Source organism: Musa acuminata, chromosome BXJ3-3 (assembly GCF_036884655.1).
Source record: "Musa acuminata AAA Group cultivar baxijiao chromosome BXJ3-3, Cavendish_Baxijiao_AAA, whole genome shotgun sequence".
NCBI lineage: Eukaryota > Viridiplantae > Streptophyta > Magnoliopsida > Zingiberales > Musaceae > Musa > Musa acuminata.
In genome coordinates this window covers 6,875,001-6,897,699 of record NC_088351.1, presented here as the reverse complement: position 1 = coordinate 6,897,699, position 22,699 = coordinate 6,875,001, and the positions used below count along the sequence as shown (strand labels likewise).

Here is a 22,699-nt window from a genome sequence, read left to right as displayed (position 1 = left end):
TATAATTATTTGAATTAGATTCTCCTTTGGGATTATCTAAATCTCATAATTATATGTGCCATTATGAATATTATTTCTTTAATATCATTTAGGACTAATTCTTTAATATTATTTTATAAGTCATTAGTCCAGGTCACTTTGGTGGCTACAAGACTAATGCCATGATATAAAATAAAAATGTCCTATAAATGATAAAACTTTTATTGTAATTCATATCACAAAGTCTATCATCCTAGGCCACTTTGGCAGCTTCTAGTCAGATAAAACTTAAGGAAATAAATTACAAATAATATTCATCAATATTTCTTTAATTTTGCTAAGCAGTTCAATAATAAAATAATAATAATAATTATTGAACATTTATGTAAAAGCAGTTCAATAATAAATAACCATAACAATTACTGAACATTAATGCAAAGCAATTCAATAATAAATAACAATAATAATTATTGAAATTTAATGTAAAACAGTTCAATAATAAATAATCATAATAATTATTGAACAATAATGCAAAACAGTTCAATAATAAATAACCATAATAATTATTGAACATTAATAAAACTCATATGATAATTTCAAGCATATACATGTGAATAAATAAATAAAAATTCCAAAAACAATAATTGGATTTTAATTTTATTTACCACATATATAATGAATAATTCATATGAGAAAACCATAAAATAAACCATAATTTATAGTTTTTTTTTTTAACAAAATTAAATCCAATCAAATAATAAAAAAAATATATAATCATGATTAAAATTAATCATAATTATAATAAATGATATTTATCAATTTTATAATTGAGAATTTAACCTAAATTTCTCAATTTCATAATGATAAAAAAAACGGAAATATTTGATAAGATATAAATCGAAAATATGCGTATGGCAGAACTGTAATTTGGCAGAAATTAGACCCGAGGGCAAAACCGTAAATATGTTGACAGAACATAAACTGTAATTACGATATTTGCAAAGGGTAAAACTGTAATTTTCAAAACCCTAGCCTCGATGGTAAAAACGTAAATATGCCAAAACCCTAATCTGCCATCGCCGCCGCCGCCGCCTGCGCGAGCGGCGCTGCCGCTGCTGCCTGCGGCCTGGCCGCCTGTACGCGGCTGCGGGTTGCCGCCTGTGCGCGGCTGCGGGCTACCGCCTGTGCGCGGCTGCCGCCTGTACGCGGCTGCCAGCGGTAGATCTAGCCTGTGCGCGGCCACTGCCGTCACGGCGCTGACGCCGCGGGGCTGCTACTGCTCATGCGCGGCCGGTGCCGCTGCGGCGGTTCCTACCCGCGGGTGGCTGCTGCCAGCACGCGGCCGCCGCCTGTGAACGGCCAACTCACGCATGGCCGCCACCTGGGCTGTCTGCCTGCGTGCAGCCGACCGTCGCATGGACGGATTCTGGCCGTGTGCGACCGGGGTTCTGTGATGCCGTCGCACGGACGGACGGGGTTCTGTGATGCCATCGCACGGACGGACGGGTTTCTGTGATGCCGTCGCACGGACGGACGGGTTTCTGTGATGCCGTCGCACGGACGGACGGGTTTATGTGATGTGGTCGCACGGACGGAGTTCTGTGATGCCGTCGCACGGACGGAGTTCTGTGATGCCGTCGCACGGACGGAGTTCTGTGATGCCATTGCGTGGACGGAGTTCTGTGATGCCGTCGTGTGGACGGGGTTCTGTGATGTCGTCACGTGGACGGGGTTCTGTGATGCCGTCACGTGGACGGGGTTCTGTGATGCCGTCACGTGGACGGGGTTCTGTGATGCCGTCACGTGGACGGGGTTCTGTAATATCCGCATATGGGACGAGTTCTGTAATGTCCGTATATGGGACGAGTTCTGTAATGTCCACATATGGGACGAGTTCTGTAATGCGTACGCTACTCGACGTAACCGCAGATTTGCAGCGAGGTCGACGGTGACCATTACTGCTTAGCAGTTCTTGGAAGATAAAGGTAATTATGCATCGTAAATTAATTTACAGATCTAATGCATGATTTCAAAAACCGGGCTCTGATACCAATTGTAAGGATAAAAATCTGTAATTATGCTAAATCAATTATGCGGAATTAACCTATATGCCAGGATTGAAATTCAATACATAGATCTAATTATACGATGTGTACCTTTTGATGCCATCCGTTCAGAGATCTTGTTTGATCTGCTTAGCACACCGTGATCCAAGATTGCTGCAGGCTCCGTCTTCCGTCTTTAATCCGATCGCGCTGCGGAATCTACAGGGAGTGCGAAGAGTAGACCCTTTCTCCTCTCTTCCTATCCTTTCACAGGATCACATAGATTGATGGATTTGGGGAGCGGGCTTTTGGGGAGAGAGACGAGGAGAATAACTGAATTCCTCAACGGAGAGGTGCAACGCTCTAACACACTAACCACCCACTCAACCACTAGAGATCCTGTCCGTTTATAGGCGAGAGCAGAGGGTCTACGATGAGATGAGATCTCAGAAGATTTCCTCCCATCAAGGATATCTCCGAGGAATCGTTCCGTAGTGGACTTAGTCTGGCTAAAATATCGCAACGGAACCCAATTCTATTATATATCTTATTCAATAAAAGGCCACATGTTCTAACAGAGATCTCTTAAGACGCGAGGTTTCCGCCTCTTCTTCCTCTTCCTCTTTCACCACGAGCGAGCCGGGGAAAAGAAAGAAAGAGGCACGGGACTATGGCGGAGTTCAAAAGCGGAATAAAGATGTTTATGCGGGGAGGAGGAATCACATAGCGAGCGTGCTTTCAATTACCATAACACCCTTCTACATGTTTGTTTTTACATATACAACCAGTGGGACATTAGTGTTTGAAAACTATTAAAAAATGCATTACATAATAATAATAATAATAATAATAATAATAACAATAATAATGATGATAATTCATTACATTTACACATTCCTTGATGCAAAACATTGCAGCTTCCTATAAATTATATTGGAGGTTGGCACATATTGGAATCATACACTACATATTTGACATGAAAAACATCAAACAAATGGAGAGTTTGATGATTTATATACAGAACTTGTCAAAAGATTTTCACATATATTAATGTAAACGAATTGAATTCAAGCACAATTTTAAACTATTCTATTCTGCTGCCCATTTGAGCCATCATCATCATCTGTAAACAACCTTCACAGAGTTCCAACTTTCTATTTCAGTGAATCTATCATTTCTTGCAACAATTTGTTGAGGGCACTGAAACACAAATAGAACAAGCATAGACACTGATGAAAAATTTACAGAACTTGCTGGCGAGGATAGTATAAAGGACATATAAACATTGTGCTCATATCTGGTCTGATTTCTGTACCAAAAACAAGCACTACTAGATGAACAAGGTAACCAAGGGTTTTTATAGCCAGAACCAGATTGGTATGGTGCTGCTGTGTGGGGATTAGTAGTTATTCTGATTCAAGTGCCTCGATCTCATAACGGACCTCCTCCAAGTGCTCATTTATGTTGGTCACTGCATCCTGCACGCCACAGATGGCTTCCTTGAGCGCACCGTCATACTCGGCATCAGCTTCAGCATCTTCAGTTCCAGCGGCTTCGGTAATCTCATGAACATGCACACATTCGTGTTCAGTTGGCTTCTCGAATCGACAATTCTCATGGCTGACCAGCCGCTCTGATGGGCGGCCTGCCTTCTTTAGTATCTGTATCCTTGCAGTCTTTTGGCAACCAGAGGCACCAGGAAAGCAAAAATTAGCAGAATGTGTGATGACAGGTACACAGACACGGAAAAGATCAAGTCCTTAACACAGTTTTGCACATCTTTTTATAATTAGAATTAAGGCCCTGGATTATAAACTCAATCTTCAATTTCCTACAGTAACATTCTACTTGAAGTAACGACAAAAGTTCACTATGTCAAATGGCAAGTATATTTTATGAAAATGAATTTATAATCAAATGTAATTCCCAAACAATGAAAGAGTGCATTCAAGCTAAGGTAATCAAGATTATATACTAAAAAAGTGACTTTCTGCAATGGAAAAAAAGAACTTTAAGACATGAACAGTTTTGACTCGAGCGCAATATCTATATGACCAAATAGGAAACTGCATTACAAACTTAAGAATCAGATTGACCTCACAAGTTTTATCAAGATCTCTACCCAAATAAAGTTTCAAGCAAGTTAAAAAATTTTGCCTTGCCAAGTCCTCTGCTCCCTAGATAGGGCCAAGCACTCACCATGATAGAGGATTATCTCTGACAGAAGCCATTCAAAAGGATACAACCACATTTGTATAATGCAATATTTGAGGCAATAGTCAATATAGCCATTGTCCTTGTTCAGCTGAGTTTTCAAAAGTGAAAAAAGCCACTAGACCATGTAATATTATTTCAGGTGAATATATGATTGTTAATGGTTGTAGCCCTTCAAGACATCCATATACATTACACCAATCTCTAAATGTTATCCATAATACACTTAAAATGAAAAAAAAAGGCTGAATTCCAGACAGCCATCTTATTCACTCAACCAACCTTAAGAATTGACTTATACAGCTCAGTGCCGTGGCTTTTTTATCTCTAACTCAATGACGAATGTAGTTCATGAATTTTAAGCATGCGCTGTCTCCTCTCTATCCAAAACCTTTCCAACTGTGGGATAGCATCAGCGGGTTTCTTAATCACACAAGTTTATATACATAAATAAAATGAAAAGGTGATTTTTTCCAAAAACCAGCAAGTTGTTTTTCATTAAGTTCTTTCTGTTAAAAAAATTGCAATATTCAAATAATTGACATCAGGGAAACAGACAGTATTTAGACTTCTATTATATGGCTCATGTCCTCCTCAGGGTTAATGGTAAAATAGATCAGTCAAATTTTCTTGTATTGTGCATCCTTATGTCGCAGGTAATCACCAAATCACATTCCCTCTTCTAACTTTTTCACCTCAACAATTTTCGTTGTGTTTAAAAAGCCATTCTGACAAACTTGGTTATTTCTAGTGTCATGTGTATCTAACCAGGTATATACCAAATATGTCATACAGAATAATATACAAATCAAGCTACCAGTAGAAAAACTTTCAGAAAGGAACATGTGGCAAAGTCTGGGTACCAAATGAAGCTTCTGTTTTTCCTGTGCCTGAACAGCCTTTAAGAGATCAGCAAGATCACCACGGGATAGATCTGGCATCAAAAGCAAAGATTCCATTTCAAGAACCTGGAGGAAAAATAAATTCAGCTTATTCAGCTCATAGAGCACAGGCATAAAGATCAGTAAGAAAAGGTCCACCTACTTCTTTTGAACAATCATTGAACTCTACTGTTATCTCCTTACAGAGCTGCTGGTAGGCCAACTCTCCTCCATTGCTCATATATTCTGTAAATCCCCTGAAAGAAAATTTATTTGCCTAGTGATAAGAAAATCAGAACTCTTGCCACTGAAGGAAATAAATCAGATGAACAGGAATATAGAATAAGTCTCTAAGATCAGGGATCAATTTTCAGTTAGGTCAAGGCAACTAGGACCAAGTATTCACCACATAAGATAGTACTGTAAGCCTTTCTCTGTGATGACAGAAAATAATTAGAATATGTTTAAACAAGGCTGGGAATGAATATGAATGAATAATATTGCGAACAGCATGTGGATGGAACAAAAATATTTTGTTTCTATATTTGTTTCCCAATAATATACAACTACACAATTTGGTTTGGTTTGATTTGGATAATCTTTAGAAGATCAAACCGGCATAGAGCCAAAAGTTCCAATTTCCAACTACTCAAACCAAACCAATTATTCAATAAATAAATCCAAGTTTTTTACTAAATGAGTCAGTTCAGTTCAGTTTCTCAGTTTTGGCCAATTCATTTACAGACTCTTCTGCAGATGAGCTTGAAAAGCATAAGCTACAAATTTCTTGAGTGCTTGAATAGTTTGCCACACAGCAGCATATACTATGCTTGGTGCAGTGTATTCTACTGCAGGCATGTCTCGTTGCAATCATATTGATGATAGAGCACTTGTGGTGAGCACCAATAGCAACCACCGTTATTCTTGATCAAAACACAGGTGCCATGAATTAGGCACCACAGTTGGTACAACTAGTCAACAAATCTCAACCATGATGGGCACTAGTCAAAATTCAAGAAAAAAAAGGCTATAACAAACTCTAATGTGAAGCCAAGATTTCTTAAATAATGGCACGGTGTTGCAAGTGGTAGATATTTGAAATCTAAGCATTTACAGATATCATAAAGAGAGGTCATCGCCTTTGTCAGAGGTAGTTAAAACTACCTTTGTAAGGCATTGAAAAGCAAAAAGGGAAAGGGCACTGAGGGAGGGTCAGAAAGAAGATGACCAATAGCCAGTTGGGAATAGGAAAGCAACAGGCAAACTCAAGTGCTCAACCCAATGGGTATAAAAATGAGTCTTTTCCAAGTCCTCAGACCTCTAAGCATACTCAAATTTCATAGAAGCCAAATTTATTTGGAATAGGTAAAAAGGAAAAAGACTTGAGGAATCTCTATGCATTGAAGCTGCCTCTGCTCTAGACCAACAAAATTCCATCTTTCATGGCACCTTCCACATTATATCTTGACTAACCCATGGATACTCATGCATTTTACCCATGAAAGACCAATTACATTCTCTATTGGCACTAATTATATGAATCTATAATCATATTTATATGGCATTAATGAATTTGATTGTTAGAAGGTGCCTGATATGCAGCTTATCATTATAAGTGAAGACAATTTAGGAGGAAATTAATGCCAGTCTTTTAGGATAAACTAATTTACTTTATCCCAATAGAAGATTTCTAAGCATGCCCTTCACAAAAAAAAATTACAACTAATAACAGAAGAAATCTTCATTGCAAGTTACGATGTAGCAGTTGTGGATAAAATCAAGCAACTTGATGCAGTGCTTTTGCAATAACATCACCTTGTCAAGGAAGAAATGGATGTTGATGGTAGAGGTACTTATCACACACAGGCAAGCTTAATAATTAAAATATTGTCAGACAAACACTTCAATCTGAAGCATCCAGAAGCGAACAAGTCTCAACCACATCATCAGAGACAACCAAACTAAAGTGTGATATATAAGCAAGTAGATAATGTTAGAATAGGCTTTATGCTATGTTACTTATCAAAAGTTTTTAAAGTCAGGCAATATTGTTTCTTAAGCAACTCAAAGTTGCTTAGAAACAACTAATCATGGTTATAAAACCAGCAACTATTTGTTGACAATGAAATAAAAACCTTAAGGTTTCTGAAACCAGTAGCTTATCCTTTGAGAGATGAAGGAAAACACTTTATATTTCACAATAGTATCAGACAGATGAAAGCTAAAACTGTTCAACTACTAGTATAAAACTTTTTTATCATTTGGGAATTGGAACTGTCTTGAGTCCTTTATATGAAAACAATTATTGGCGATATTTCCTAGAAGTGTACTCATGCTTCCGTGATTTGTTCACCACCTTAAGACATGCGAAGGAACATATATTCTAAAGTTGCACATGCCATTAGTGCATCAAAAAAGACATCACTTAAAAAGAGGAACATGCAAAAAATTAGATGTCGAGATGTACAAAATGAACAAAGCGACAACATACAGTGTATTTTGTACCATATCAAATTTGACTAATAAAATCCCTCGTCTAATGGGAGTAGTCTTACCGCAATAACACAATCAGTATCAACACCATTCCCATCATGGTCAACAGAAAGCCAGCATATCAGAGTGATTAAAGCATTCTATGAGTGATAACATAATACAATTTATAAGGCCACATGATTAGCATCGCCTAAAAATTTCAGGACAAGTATCCTATTAATATCTTTCGGGTGCAGATTCGAGGGTATCAATACTCAAACCCTTATTTCTTTACTCGTCAGGCACAACAAAGCACGGAGTCTATCATGCAGACACCTGGCCGCTAAACGCATTTTCGTACCTAATTCGATCTTAACTCCGTAAAGATGCCTTTTCCCCAAGTCAAAGATCAATACTCCACAAAGAACATTGCACATCCTCACAATAAACCACTGAAAGCAAGAGATTATAGAAAGAAGCAGCATCAATAAATCACTGGTTCGACGGATACCTTCGAAGCTTGGCGTAAGCTTCGGCCCTCCTCTGTTGGACGCCGAGGAACCTTCGGAGCAGATCGATGACCTTAGCCGACCGCGAGCTCCTCTCGTCCACCGCCATGGATTCCATCCCTTCCACTAAATCCCTCTCGCATGCTTCCATTCGCCGTCTCTCCTGAACTTTCTTCCCCTTGCGTTTTACCCCTTTTCTCCCCGGTGTACGTTTTGCTACGATACTGTGGGAAACGCATTATATAGACGGGTTTAATTTGGTTTAGGTTGGGTTCGACCTGGACCAAGTCTAAAGCCGAAACGCAAACACAAATCTTAAAGCCCAGCGTTTTGATCAGCGGAAAAATTGGATAACATTTTCACAGAAATGAATTGTATTTCATTTTTATTTCATAGAATTTTCTATATATATAATAAAATATTTTATACAATTTTTTTTATAATATAGCAGTAGGTAAACTTATTGTAGATTGCGTAAAAATTAATTTTTTTTATTGATTGAGAAGGTGAATATTTACTAATCACTTTCTCTCTCTTTCTCTCTCTTTCTCTCTCCATTTCTTAGGACTTCCTTGACGTCTTGTTTTATTTTATGTGTGCATTGTTACTATTGTAGCCAATGGAAAGAAAGTTTTATTCTTGATCTTACTCCTTTCTTTTTATCAATTTTGTCTTTTGAAATTATAATTGAAGTACTGTTCCCAATTACCTTAGCTAGGAAATTGTGTTACTGTTAAATTAACAATAAAAAATATAATATATTTTTTAGTCTTTTAATATATTGTAGTATGATAATTGGAAATCCAACTAACTGAAATCAATGTACAATTGTTGCATCAAATAATATTCTTAAGATAGAGGTGCGAATTCGGTTCATTGTTCATAATTTTAAAGCTGAATTTATGTTTTTATATTATCTTATAAGTGTAATTAAAAAAATAAATTGATTGTATTATGTATATCATACGCATTATTCATATTAGAAAAAAAGAAGGAAACTAACACCTCACTTTACTACTATATTGGAAGTGGATAATGATTTGGATTCATTTCTAAGAGCTAGATGAGTCTATTACTAATATTCTGGACCTAAATAATTTGAAACAGTGATTTATGCTCAACAAATTAATAAATTATTATATTTATTAACATAGATTATTTATGCCTGGGTTATAAAGAATGAAAATGGAATATAATAAGCATATGACTCCATCCAAAATCCATTAAATACATTTATATGAAATATGCATATATTTTACATCATTTTTCTGATTCCATAACTATCGAGTTACAAAAATTGTGAGCTTCTCTTATAAAATAAAAGAATAAAATATTTTCTATAATATATATACGTGTGTGTGTGTACTAAAACGTGAGATTTGATGCAACAGAAGTGTGCTAGAGAGAGAGACAGCTACAATTATGAATAATAAGAAAGACAGTAACTAATATATGTCAAATCTATACTTTGTATCATGTCAAGTATTTGCAGAAAGACATGTTTTAGAGACTACAGAACTTACACAACATTGCATCATAATATTAGATTTAGAACAACAATCTATATCCTAAACATCCCAAAGATGCATGTTGTACAGCAGACCACAACAGGCACTTCAATCCATCCTATGCTAAGGCATACCGAGGAAGTATTGTTAGGAGCGTTCTGTGTCCTCGCCCCGCCATCGCCTGAATCCTTAGCATTTCAACAGGCTTTTGGCTCATTATTACTAGCTGCACCAACGCTTAGAAGAGCATCATCACCTTCGATCTCTTTCAAGAAGCTTTCGAAGCTCTGCCATAAATCACTGTCAAACAACTTACTCTCAACATCCATGTGAGAGGTGGCGACGTCGAAGCCAGTGTACAGCTCGGCGAAGGCATCACCATCGGTGAGATCGAAGGGGAGGCCGGATGTGCCGTCGAGGAGAGGGATCTCAGCGACGGTATCAGTAACTTGGAGGGGGACGAGGTTGTGTGGGGTGACGAAGTCGGCAGGGTCAAAGAAGTAAGGCTGGGGCTGGGGCTGAGTTAGCTCTGGGAACAGCTCCAAGGGAGGTGCAGGACATGATTGGGCCTGTGGGAAACTAGGATTTTGAGTATAGCGGCCAACGTCGAAGTTGGTGACTGCTTTGCTGCCTCTGTATTTAATGGCAGCCATATCGTAGGCTTGTGCTGCCTCCTCTTGAGTATCTGCACCAGAATAAAAGGAAACACTATATGTATGAGAAATGTAGACAATGTGAAGCCAGTGGAATAGTTCATGCATATATTTGAGTATCTAAATTACATATAACACCTAATATTTATTAGTAATATTGTCAACAAGCACTTGCAGATCATAACATAGAGAGAAATGAGAGAAAAGCAAAGCATTCCCAGTATTACATCAATTCCCTTGAGCTTCTTTTCCTATTACATGACTAATTAAGCATGAGTTCAAGCTTGTTGCCCTCTAACCAAGCAAATGCCCATCCTTTTGAGATATTATCAAAGGACTTCAACATGGAAGGACTAAGCCTTCAACCTGGTCACCATCACAGAGCACATATTGCATGGCTATCAGAAACATGAGCCCCGTACTGCAGTGCCCAGGCGATGCACTCAAGAACGGTTCATGGAGTGCAAACCCTTGCGCACGTTAATTAGGCATGTCCAAACAAAGGAGAGGGTGGAGGATGACGCGGTTAGGCGGCAGCGACGGCCACATGGACGTGCTGATTTAATGCATTCCTCACGTGCGATGTCATGCTGTGCGAAGGGGTGACAGTGAAGCAAACAGGAAGAGGAGGTAAGGGAAGAAGGAGATACCGAAGGTTCCCAAGTAGAGGTATTTGCTGCCGCCGACATGGCCGATCCTGGCCTCCCACCGCCCGTTCTGGTGGTGCCTGCCCAAACTCCACCGTCGTAGGTCATTACAGTCATCGAATATCCGATACAGAGATCTATAGATAACAAGATAACACACTCTCCGATGACGATTCTTACCGAGCAACCCCACGATACTTTGAGACTCCCCTTGAGAAGCCATCGCTCCGGCGCCTTAGAGAGGCAACACACTCTTCCCTTGATATTTGATGCATCATATAGTATTCTGTCGCATACGTTTGTGCCTGCAACATAAGAAATCCAAGTAAGAACGGCAGCATCAGAAAGCTTAATGATTAGGGTTTGCAAGGACGCATAACGCAGGAGGAGTTCTTACAGGGAAGTTGAGGACGGTTTGGGGTCCCCAGTACTTGAGAGCGGCGAGATCGTAGGTACGGGCGGCGGTCTCCTCATCTTTGAATGCTCCTGCATCACGTTACACGATATATATTCACAGCCTCTCAGATCTAGTATCTTGATATAAGCATGCAGAACTTACCCAGATAGACTGTGTGCGGAGTGACCACCATGGAAGACGAAGATGATCATTGGATCATGACGATTGCAAAAGAAAAGAATATATAAGAACAGAATGACCATGAGGATAGATTGACTATGATATCTACATCTCAAAGGGCTCCTGCTTACCTTGTCTTCCCTTCTTGTTTTTCCTTCCATTCCAGCTGTTTCGGTCCCATAGGTGGGCTTCAAACCTACCTGTCAATTTGTGCCTGATGATCACAAACATTAACACCTACTACATCACAGAAAAACCATGAACGAAAACAAGTTATCTTCAACCTAATCTTCGATTTCATACCTGGTCACTCCTTTGAAGTTGGAGGTCTTCTTTACTTTGACACAAGGGGCGTCGGCATTTGCAGTCCTTGCTTTGCGTTTCCCTGCATTCTTTTGCTTGGGTTCATCAAGTTTAGGCACAGAGGTGTGGGATGAGAAAGAAAATGAGATGGTAGAGATGGAGGAAGAAGGGCTTTGAGGTTGAGGGGTTTGAACAGATTTCTCCATGCTGATATCTCAGAGATGATGTAGTGGTCTATCGGTTTTCTCTTTTTTGGAGTGCTTGGGTTTGATTTAAAGGCAATCTGAGAGAGAGAGAGAGGAGTGAATGTGGTTTAAATGTGCTGTGGGATAAAAAGAGCATGTTGCCATTTGCAGAATTCATTCAGTGGATGTAGGAATGTCTCTCTCTCTCTCTCTCTCTCTCTCTCTCTCTCTCTCTCTCTCTCTCTCTACGTTCGCATATAATTATGATAAAGTTTGAGAGAGAGCACTGAATTGTTGTCACATTTTATGTACATGATCCAGGATTTAGTAGACTATTCCAAACATGGAACACCAAATCCCCCAATATGTCCTCAAGAAATAGGAAATGCGTGTACTTTTATTGGAAATTTGTCTACATATTTAAACCTTTGGAAGGCAGTGATGTTGGTATTTTTTTTCCCTTCAAATTAAGTTTATCATATATACATACATATATGTATAACATAAAACTTATTATTTTTTGTATATAATCTTCTTCGGCTGACTATAAATTGACTTCATTGAATAGATGGCATGATTAGATGCTTTGCATTCAAAGCAGTGAGGTCTACTTCAATAAGTTCACACTGCTTTAGACTAATTATGGTAAACAACCAAAGAACTAAGTCATCCAAACTTCTAATACAAATTACAATGTGCGTTACATACTTTGTATTGTCAAGAAACGTACAATTATCCTATTAATACGTCATGTGAAAACCTATTAATAATTTTCCTATTGATACCTCATCTTATATACCATAATCATATCATATGCATGTTGTATCGATGTCACATTATTATTATTATTATTTTATGTGCACATTTAAGTAACCTCTTTCCTTTACAAAGTCGGTTAGGGGATTCCTACCTACTGATATATAAACTGCAAACTATAGATTGTCTATTGGAATAGGATTATATGCAAAAATAACCATTTTATATCCACGTATATCTATGTGTTTGCTTAGGTCAACTCCTTTGGCATAAAACCCCATAGTGATTAGATTCTTATCAGTTTAAAATGGCATATACCTAAATATTAGTCTAGCAGTATTTATCCGATAAATTGAAGGATCGAAGGTTCATCCGATAAATTTCGGAGGATTTGAACTAGCTTGTTTTGTTAAGAATTTGATTGTTAATAGCAAGATAAATAAGAGTGTGACTATTAATAGTAAGATAAAAAAAAAAGGTTGAAGATGCCACCAAAAGAGCACAATCATATACAAATCGAATAAATGCTCTAATTTCCACATAGTTTAAAAAATCGAAAGAAATTATTTTTTAATTAATTTATAAAATTATTTGATAATCTAATTTATAAACTAATTTAGAAATTTATATCATATAGAAGAAAATAAAAGGTGATCATCATAAATAAGAAAATATGTTTTTATTTGGAGAAAAGAATGATTCGATGATTGATTAGTGAAATTAGTTTTGATTACTATAATTTTTTGATATACTAATATAGACACCAAATTCTTTAGGTTGATCGGTGTAGACCTATAAGATTTTTATTCTTTAACTTTTCTCTTTGGCCTTTTGAAAATTATCTTATACTTAGTTTTTATATGATATTGATATTCTCTAGTTAATTTAGAAAGAGTGATAGTGTAATCTCATTATTTTATAGCGAAAGATTGATCATAATTTTTTCATGATTTTTTTCCCTTCACATCGAAGGATTGTTTCATATGATCACATACTGTGATCGTTTAATATTTTATCACTAATCTAATTGACCTATATTATTAGATAATTTATAATATACTTGATGTTAAAATATATATAATTTGAGTGACATAAAAGGAAAAGAAAGAGTTTTATATTTGTTACTTTTGAATATACAGGACTCCATATCTATTTTTTTAATAATACACACGTCGATCGTTTAATCCTAACATTGTTCATCTAATTAAAAATAAAATGTATTATATATTATATAATTTTCTTTTTCTTTTAGTTTTGTTATATAGACATGCAATTTATAATAATTTGCTAAGGTACAAATATTAAGATTTAGATGTGTCCATGCTTGATTATGCAGGGAAAATATTTCCTATGCTCAGGTAGGTTGGTGTAATCCAATATGAAGGACAAAATTTATGGAGTTTTCTCTTTGAGTCGACTAATGGTTATAGTTAGGAAGGAAGCGTATTATAAATAGGCGTCCAAATAAATTTCCATGGACAATGAGTTGCTATCTATTGTTATTATATGTGACTTCATTTGACCAGTAAATGTAAAGCAAGTTCATTCAATTTTATATTTGATTTTTTGGTTATTTATTATTGACTTGACCCTAATTATATAAGTGAAAAAAATATATAATTTTAAATTATACTTTTAGATTTTTTAGATTAAAAAACGCAGGGGAGAGTCCCTCCCACAAGCTCCGCTCTCCGTTTGCGGTAGAATTTGGACTTGTCAAAATCAATTTTGACCAAATCTGCCGCACCTGCGATTGCCGTGAAGCGACGGCAGCCATGCCTCATCAACGCCGGCCGTGGCTATGGTACATTATCGATGGCACGGGGGCGAGCTCGTCGGTCGTAGAGCAGCCATCGATTTGGGTCGCCAAGCGGTCGACCGACGGAGGTGTCGTGGTGAGGATCGGCCGCATTAGCAATCCCCCCGCGATAAGGAAGCCACGGTGAACTATCGGAAGAAGAAAGGAGCCGCTGCTGAGGGCGATCCGCCGACGATGCTGCGTCGTCAACGAGGGCGCGCTGGCGCGGCTGTGAGGAGGTCGCGCGTCGGCCATGCGGCGAAGAAGTCACAGTGAGGAGGCGCTGCCGAGGACGATGGTGACGTCGCCGGTGGTCGCCTGGTTGCTGCTTTGGACGGATGAGAACGGCGGCTCGATTGAGGGCTGTGTGAATCGCGGTGGTGGACCGCATCGGTGGTGCTCGACGCAAACGGATCGCAGACAGAATGGGCGACGGCGGTCGGACTCTCCCCTTTTGCTCGGCGGAGCAGCATCGCGGCAGTGGGACTCGGCCGCGCGCTTGGCCACGGCCGGGGATGATGAATATGTCATGGCCCGCAGGTGGGTCGGGTGCAGGAGGCGGTGAGCGACGACGAGGTCTTTAGGCAGCAGCCGGGGGCTGCGAGGTGATGGCAGCGCTCGGTGGTGTAATCGCGATTTGTCAGCGGTCGCGGATGGCGACATAGCCCACTGGCGGCAGTGCACCGGAGGTGGCGCGATGAGGATCGACCGTCCGTGAAGTCACAGTCGGCGATGCCGCGGTGGAAGCAATTCGCGAAGAAGACGAGGGAGACGCGGGGGCTCGTTGGCAAGAGATTTTGACTGGTCAAAATGAAATCATGCCCCAAATTTAATTTTGACCTAAAATTTGACCCGGTCAACCTCGATTTTGACTTAATATAGGGAAGGCTTAATTTTGGACTAAATTACGTCAACATTGATTTTGACCAGATCTTTCCCCTTTAGATTTTGATCAGTTTATTGATTTGGGTCGGACTTGTTTTTGACCACAATCATAACCTTATTTTGATCGTCAGTTAATTCTGATCTTGACGTCCAATATCGATTGGTTTGATTCATTGGACTAATTGTTGTGCCCACTTCTGAGCTACCAAACTCGTTATGGCTCAATTTAGGCTGCCAAATTAAATAGAGCAGCCTAATTTTTTAAAATAATTTTTCATATAAAATCTTGGTATTCTTTTCTTGTCACTTAATATTTATTTATTATTTTTAAATATTTATATGATTATTCACATGCATATTAAAAAATATAAAAAATATTTATTTTTTATATAAAGATATGATTTATGTTTTTTCATGATCATAGTTTCACATAAAGATATGTTTTATGTGAATTATGTGATTATTCACTTTCATAATATTTATCATATATTTAAATAAAGATATCATATTATTCACATGCATTTATTTTTTTTTCTTTATATCAATTAATATTTAATAATTATTATGATTATTTTATTATTATTGAATTATTTCTATATAAATTATATTTAAAAATTTTGGTGAATATTTTTTATAATTTATATTTCTAAATTTTATCTAACTGAAAGTAATCAAGAATGACGAGCTTATGACTATAATAATTATTTTATCATTTTCAAGATACTTAAAAAATAACTTATATTATTATATTAGTTTTGTAACCATCAAAGTTGTCTAGACTAATAAATTTATAAAATTATATTATAGAATTAGACTTTAATAATATTAAAATTTAATATTTATAATGATACACATAATTAGTAGATCTAGATAACCTCAAAGAAATATCTACTTCGAATAATTATGTGATGGGATATGATGGTATTATTTTGAATATATTTATAATTTAAGTTTATATACTAAAAGATAGCAATACTATTTCATAAGAATAATACTATGTGAACATTATATATATTTTTATTATTACAATGGTACCTTTTATTAGTATTTTTTATTTACTAATTATGATTCTAGTATTTCTATATTTTTTAAATTAAATTATTATAAATGATTTGAACATATATAATTTTTTATTACAGATTTGTTTGTATTGTTATCGATTAATAGAAATGAAGTATAAAATTTTCTATAAGATGATTTTGATGATAGGATTACATATGATGCGAGATCTATTCTCAAGATCTCTTAAACTCTATTTCATACTTTAGTATACGAAGAATTAAAAAAAAAGATTCCATCATCGTACCGATATCTTTGTTTATTTTGAAAAGTATTCGCAGATTAAAAATTATTTTGAATAGATTCACCTCAAAGTTACACCCTTTCTTAGATAGGAATTTTTTACTAAAGTGATGTGCAAGTTTGATTTTGACAGCTGACATTTGTCATTTGACTTTTGTGTTTCATGTAGCTTCTCCTTTGTACATTTCCGACTGCTGTGACTGTCATGGTTTATATATTTTATTTTGTGTATCACCGGTCCTCTTTCTAGATCGATGTGATCTAATACAATTGCCTCAAGAAATGAATGAATCTGTATGCGCAACGTATGACGAGAGGAGGTGTACTGTTGAATCGTCGAAGAATTTGGCATAGTAGCAACAAGGCGTAATCATGATTTCTTAAGATGACACCAGCTTGATCAAAATTTCCAATTTGTCACGTCTGTGATATATGGAGTGAGAAAAATGCTTTAGGCACTGAGGAAAAAAACGTGATAAAGGATTTTAGGTACGTCAATGAGCGTTATAATTCTTTGTTTGGTTTTGAGCGGTCGAGCAGTTGCCTAATTATCATTAGCCACCATTCATTTATTGATATTGTTTCTTTCTGTCTCTCAAATAAGACCACAATAGTTGTGTCATCTTATGCTATGCCACTAAATGAATCCTACGTGGACTAGAAACTCAAATTGTCTTTTAACATCTCACATAAATCAGACTCCTCCTCAGCTCCTTGGAAATCTAAAGATTTCATGAAGAGGGAAGTCTGTCAGATTAAGTAGAGTGTTTTGTTCATCAATTGAAACACTTGGCAATAGAGAAGAGTATCTATCTTTCTTGTCTGATTTTTTCTTTAATAAAAATCATATTTTTACTGGTCTTCCACTAATCATCTCCATCAAGAAAACAAAAAAAACAAAAAGAAAAATGAATACTTACTTGAGGATGGTCCTAATCTTTAAACAGTAATCATTAGACCATTCTCAGTAACTAGCTATATAGCTAAAATACAATCTTATATTGTCATTGTTTAGGAGTTTTATGGGTTGGGAGTCAATCCAATATATTATATTATATACCAACCTGGCTCCTCCTGCTCCCCTCAAACAGTGTGTTCTTTGGGTACACATTCCTGTGGGTTTGACACTAAAATCCAGATTCTCTGAGAACATTTCTTTTAAATCACAATTCAGATACAATTGGGCCCAATTACCTCCGAAAGGAATCAAATCAAATCAAATGTACAGATGATTCAGATGACATTATTCAATTGCCAGACCATACCACAGGACATAGGAATGTGACAATTAGTCATACTGCCAAACCCCAAAGAAAAGTCCCTTTTTATATGAAAAAGGTGGGTGGAATCTCTCAGTACCAATACATTTTTTTTTTCTGTAGCCATCCATTGACCTTCCTGAAGCTATGCCAATCAGCACCACTAGGCAAACCTCACATGAGGCTCCAACGACTGACACCTGCACCCCAAAGTCAACAAAACTACAGCAATCTTTAATCTATTTGTCATCATAATATTGGATGCAGATGCCAACAGGTTGGCAGGAAGGTTAAGAGGCCATTAAGGAACCTGTTGTTATCTGATTCTTGGCTTGAGACAAGTGGAGGCCTTCGGGTTGGCTCACCTTGATACCATTGAACCATTCCATGGAGAGGAGAGGAGAGGAGAGGAGACATCAGGGTCACAGGAGGAGACAAAAGGTAATCTTGACACTTGTATTGGTATTAAATATGTCGATCACAATCCATGGTGGTGTTGAAGAATGCAACAGTATGAGACACCGTAGGGAAAAGAAATATACACCAAGACGGTGGAAGGATTTTAGGAAGTCAAAGTGAAAGTGACAAACAATCAATATTCATTTTACTAGTCATGCTATGATGAGTTTCTAGAATTTGTTCTTGTCATCAACATGCAGTCTTATCCTGTTGACAGAGAGAGGTTATCTTCTGATTGCTTGTCTCGGTTATGGGGATAAGATGAAGAAGGAATTGCTAGTTCAGAAACTAGAATTACAGAAAGAAAACTGATTAATATATCTAACTTATCTCTTGAGGAAGTCAAGGTGAACTATTCGAGTGCTGCATGAGTTTCTAGGATTTGGTTTGGAAACCACAAACAGGCTGATGCAAGAGTTGTTACTGGAAACATAATACAAGTTCTAATGAGCTTTGCTAGTATAGTTGGAAAGATCAAAGAGTTTTGTAGATGGAATGTTCCAAGGGGTGATAATATATTTCCCTTGTATGCTTTCCAGCCCATTCTGTCATACATGTCTTTGACTTCATGAGTTTAATAGGGAATAGAAAAGAACAAGGTTATTCCAGATCGGTGGAGCTTAAAAGTACTACTGCCAGTTGTGATACCGAGTAAGTGCATCAAGATGAGTCTCATGTGCTGCATAAAATATTGGTTTTGACCTTAGTCTGTAGCTACACCACTTTTAGCTGAAACTGGATTAGTTTACATTGCTAAACTTACACTGCCTTTAGCTGAAAGTGGACTGATAAATAGACAAACAAGAATCTCTCTTTCTAAAAATGTTTTTTTTTTTACTAAATAAATAGTTAGTTAATAAATCATGTCTCACCTAAGAACTTCAACATTTAAGTTACATAATCAATATTAATAATTTATCATTATAACATTCTGTTCATTTCTTTGATAGATGTAACTTTTTGGATAGGATGTGAAAGATTTTCTTTTCCGGTTTATTTATTTATTTATCTATAGTGTAATTTACGGTACAGAAAATTAGATTTAAATACGTTAGACCCAACCCCTCCGACACAGACCGCGGTTATCCGATTCCAGAGACGTCAAGGACACGTGGTTCGATGCACGCGCTTTCTCCGCCCCTCGCCACCGTCTTCTTAAACGCTTGCTAGTCCACTCTCATCACCATCTACCCTTCGCTTCCACTTCCTCCTCCTCCTCCTCCTCCTCAAGCTTGCCTTGGAATGCGTCGAGAAGCTCCTCCTGCCGGATGATGAACATGTCGGAGGATTGTTCGGTGCTCGATCCGTTGATGTATCATCCGGAGTCGAGGTGGATCAGCGAGGCCTTCACCGGCGATAACGAGGGCCTCGCCCGCGTCCTCCGGATCTCCCCCTCCGACACCTCCTCCTCCGGCGCCTTCCATGACATCCACTCCTCATCTTACCCCCTCCCCGTCCAACACCAACTCGATCCCCCGTCCTTGGCCGACGCCGTCTGCCCCCGGGTGAACCCCCTTGGCCCCGCCCCAGCGGCCAGGGTCTCGAAACGGCTGCGTAGGTCGCGCCCGTCGAAGCGGTCGCCGACCACATACATCAAAGCCGACCCTGCCAATTTCCGAGAGATGGTGCAGTGGGTCACCGGGGTCCGGCTCGGCGACGAGGAGCCGGGGGAGCCGCCGATGCTGCCCGCGGTGACCGCCCGCACCCCCTCGCAGCAGCTCTTCCTGCCTACGCTCGATACGTCAGCGGTCTTCCTGGGCTTGGGAGAGCCCGTGCCGGTCTCCGCCGGCTCGTTCGTGCCACCGACCTCCGATTTCGACTCGCTGTTCCCAGGCTTTCCGACCCTCGAATCGTGGGGCGTTATGTAATGGATGCTCTTTTAGACGTCTGATGGGAATCGAACGGATGGGAGATCTCTCTCTCTCTCTCTTTTTCCTGCCTGTTTATTTAATAGTACTGTTGTTAGATGCTATATTGTTATATATATTGTATATAATGTTACCTATAATAAATAGAATATAATAATAACGAAATCTTCGTTCACTGCAAACGGCGCGAGTGAGTTTGGTCGAGCGCAACAAATTAGCCACGAGACATCGTAGTATTGACGCCGTTTAAAACCCATCTCCTCCAACAGACCACCGCCCGGTCTCCAAGGGATCGAGTCTCTCCACCCGACCCAGAAGAGCAGCAAGAGAACGATGAGAGGAGAGGCGAGGCGGCGCTCCTTTTGCCAAGTGGAACGTATTCCATCTCCTCGAATCCCTTTTTTATCCTTCCTTCCTTCTGTCTTTCTTTGTGGATGTTTCTTGAAAATTTTCCGGAAAAGTTCGATCGGTCATCGTCGAATCTTGCATCGATCGCTGCCTCGTTCTCTCCGTCTTTCTAAACCCGACGTCCACGCTTGGGTCTCGACGATGAGTCGGTTCTTGGACGTTTGGATTTAGAAGAACGGATGCATTGTTGTTTTCGGGATTCTTGATGTGGAAATCTCGCTGGGATAATCGGTGGTTCTTTTCTTTGTATGCAAGGGAAGGGTGATTTGGCTTTTGTGAGCGGTCGAATACCCAGCTTTTCATGCTGGAATTGGGAATATGTTCGAGTTTAGGTGTTCTTTATGTCTTCATTACTGTCGGAAGGTTGCATTCTCTGTCTTGGGCGGTTAGATGCTGATCATGTGGTGCTGGAGAATTGATTCGTAAAGGAGGTATAAACGAAGAAGAACATGAAAGAGAAGATATAGTAGCTTCGTTTATCTGCCTTAAAAGGCAGGGCGTCTTATGTATATTAAAAGTTCACCCATATGGCATGTGATGAGAAGCAGTCATAGCTTGCAAGTTTTCTTCTGCTCAATGCAGTTGGTAAAATTAGGTATATTAGGAAGATTTGATAGTTCTATATGAAATCTGAACCGAATGAGGTAAATGATGTGTCAGGAGGTTTATTGTTGCTTACTTTGCCTGCAAAATGTTTCAGAACTTATTTGAGCTGAAACATGGTAGTTCACTACATTGGCAAGTAGCAGTTTTAGCTCTAATAGGAATACTGGAAGAACCACATTGAGGGTGCTTTTTCGCTTCCATTTTTTTTTCCAGAATTTATCAGGATTTCCGTCTAAAATATTAAACACTAAATACAAAATCATAGCATGATGATGAATGAAAGAAAAAACTGAGTAATTTAAGTAGCTGAAGACAAATCTGGTTCTGAAATATATTGGAACTATATCTAAGAGTAGTTATGTATCTTCAGGAAATTAGGATCTATATGGATCATTTATCAACCGACTGTGGCCCTTGTTTTTCCTTAATTTTCTGTATTGGATGGAGATTGAGCATTAACATATGCTTGCATGGAGAACTCACTTTATAAGAATTTCACCAGGGCTTTGATATTTAATGGTGAAATTTGCATGTTAGTATCATAGTCATTTGCTGATAATAGCAGAATGGGTTAACTTCAAATGTTTATAATGCAAGCAGAGAAACTTTTGCTTCTGTTTTGGCAATTAGTAATTCTTGTAAACATAGATTCTTTGGAAATATTAGAAAAAGAAGTCTCTCGCATCCAACAAACACTAATTATGCCTAAATAACAAAGTACATTTACAATTGACGTTCCACCCTATCAGTTGTTTCTTTAGACATACTGGCAAACACATAAAATTTTCATACCAATAACTTTTATTAACATTGTGGTTGTTAGGGACTCTTCCATCACGATAAAGATTTTGCATTCTCTCCATGAAATAGTTAAGAAAATTGTAAGTGATGCATCTTCTAATTTTTTTTTTTAAACAGCTATATTGAATCAGCATGCTTTTTGAATCTGAGATGGTCTTTACTTTGCTGCTATCTGGGACATTTGAAAATTTGACTTTTCTATGTCTAATATTATTTTTGTAATAATTTTCCAGGATCCATGCTTTCCCATGGGTTGCAATTTTGGCAAATTTGCAGATGATCTACTATGTTGGCCTTTTCTTGTGTGACCTTTTTAAAATTTGGTTTCTTTTGACCATTGTACACCACAAAATATTTTTTATTGAAATATATTTCATGTTGCACATTTGTAGTCAATATGACAATCTAGTTTTATAATATCTCAGTTTCTCAACTTTGTTGGTACCATAATTTATTGCATTTGAGTATATATATTATCTTTGACTTGCATAATTTCTGACTGAACTGTTACAGAATTTGACGGAACTCATAGATGTGATTCGATTTTACGTGGAAAGGAGAGCCACCTTACATCATTAATCCTG

At 37.9% G+C, this 22,699-nt stretch overlaps 3 protein-coding genes across 3 annotated transcripts; 1 reads left to right on the top strand and 2 right to left on the bottom strand.

The window, feature by feature from the left end:
• Positions 1-3,148: 3,148 nt before the first annotated feature.
• Positions 3,149-8,304, bottom strand: LOC103977756 (uncharacterized). The gene is made up of 4 exons (XM_009393359.3): positions 8,103-8,304; positions 5,283-5,376; positions 5,102-5,206; positions 3,149-3,700 (listed from the first exon to the last, which is right to left on the bottom strand). The coding sequence occupies exons 1-4, from the start codon at positions 8,249-8,251 to the stop codon at positions 3,431-3,433; spliced, it is 618 nt and encodes a 205-aa protein (XP_009391634.1). The 5' UTR covers positions 8,252-8,304; the 3' UTR covers positions 3,149-3,430.
• Positions 8,305-9,805: 1,501 nt separating this feature from the next.
• On the bottom strand, positions 9,806-11,994 carry LOC135633879 (ethylene-responsive transcription factor WRI1-like). Its single transcript, XM_065143851.1, has 7 exons — positions 11,789-11,994; positions 11,617-11,699; positions 11,468-11,476; positions 11,306-11,394; positions 11,089-11,213; positions 10,912-10,988; positions 9,806-10,293 (listed from the first exon to the last, which is right to left on the bottom strand). Exons 1-7 carry the CDS (start codon positions 11,992-11,994, stop codon positions 9,806-9,808), a joined length of 1,077 nt encoding a protein of 358 aa, XP_064999923.1.
• A 7,530-nt stretch (positions 11,995-19,524) lies between these two features.
• On the top strand, positions 19,525-20,372 carry LOC135633401 (calmodulin-binding protein 25-like). Its single transcript, XM_065142816.1, has one exon. The coding sequence runs from the start codon at positions 19,701-19,703 to the stop codon at positions 20,298-20,300; it is 600 nt and encodes a 199-aa protein (XP_064998888.1). The 5' UTR covers positions 19,525-19,700; the 3' UTR covers positions 20,301-20,372.
• The last annotated feature ends 2,327 nt before the right edge of the window (positions 20,373-22,699 follow it).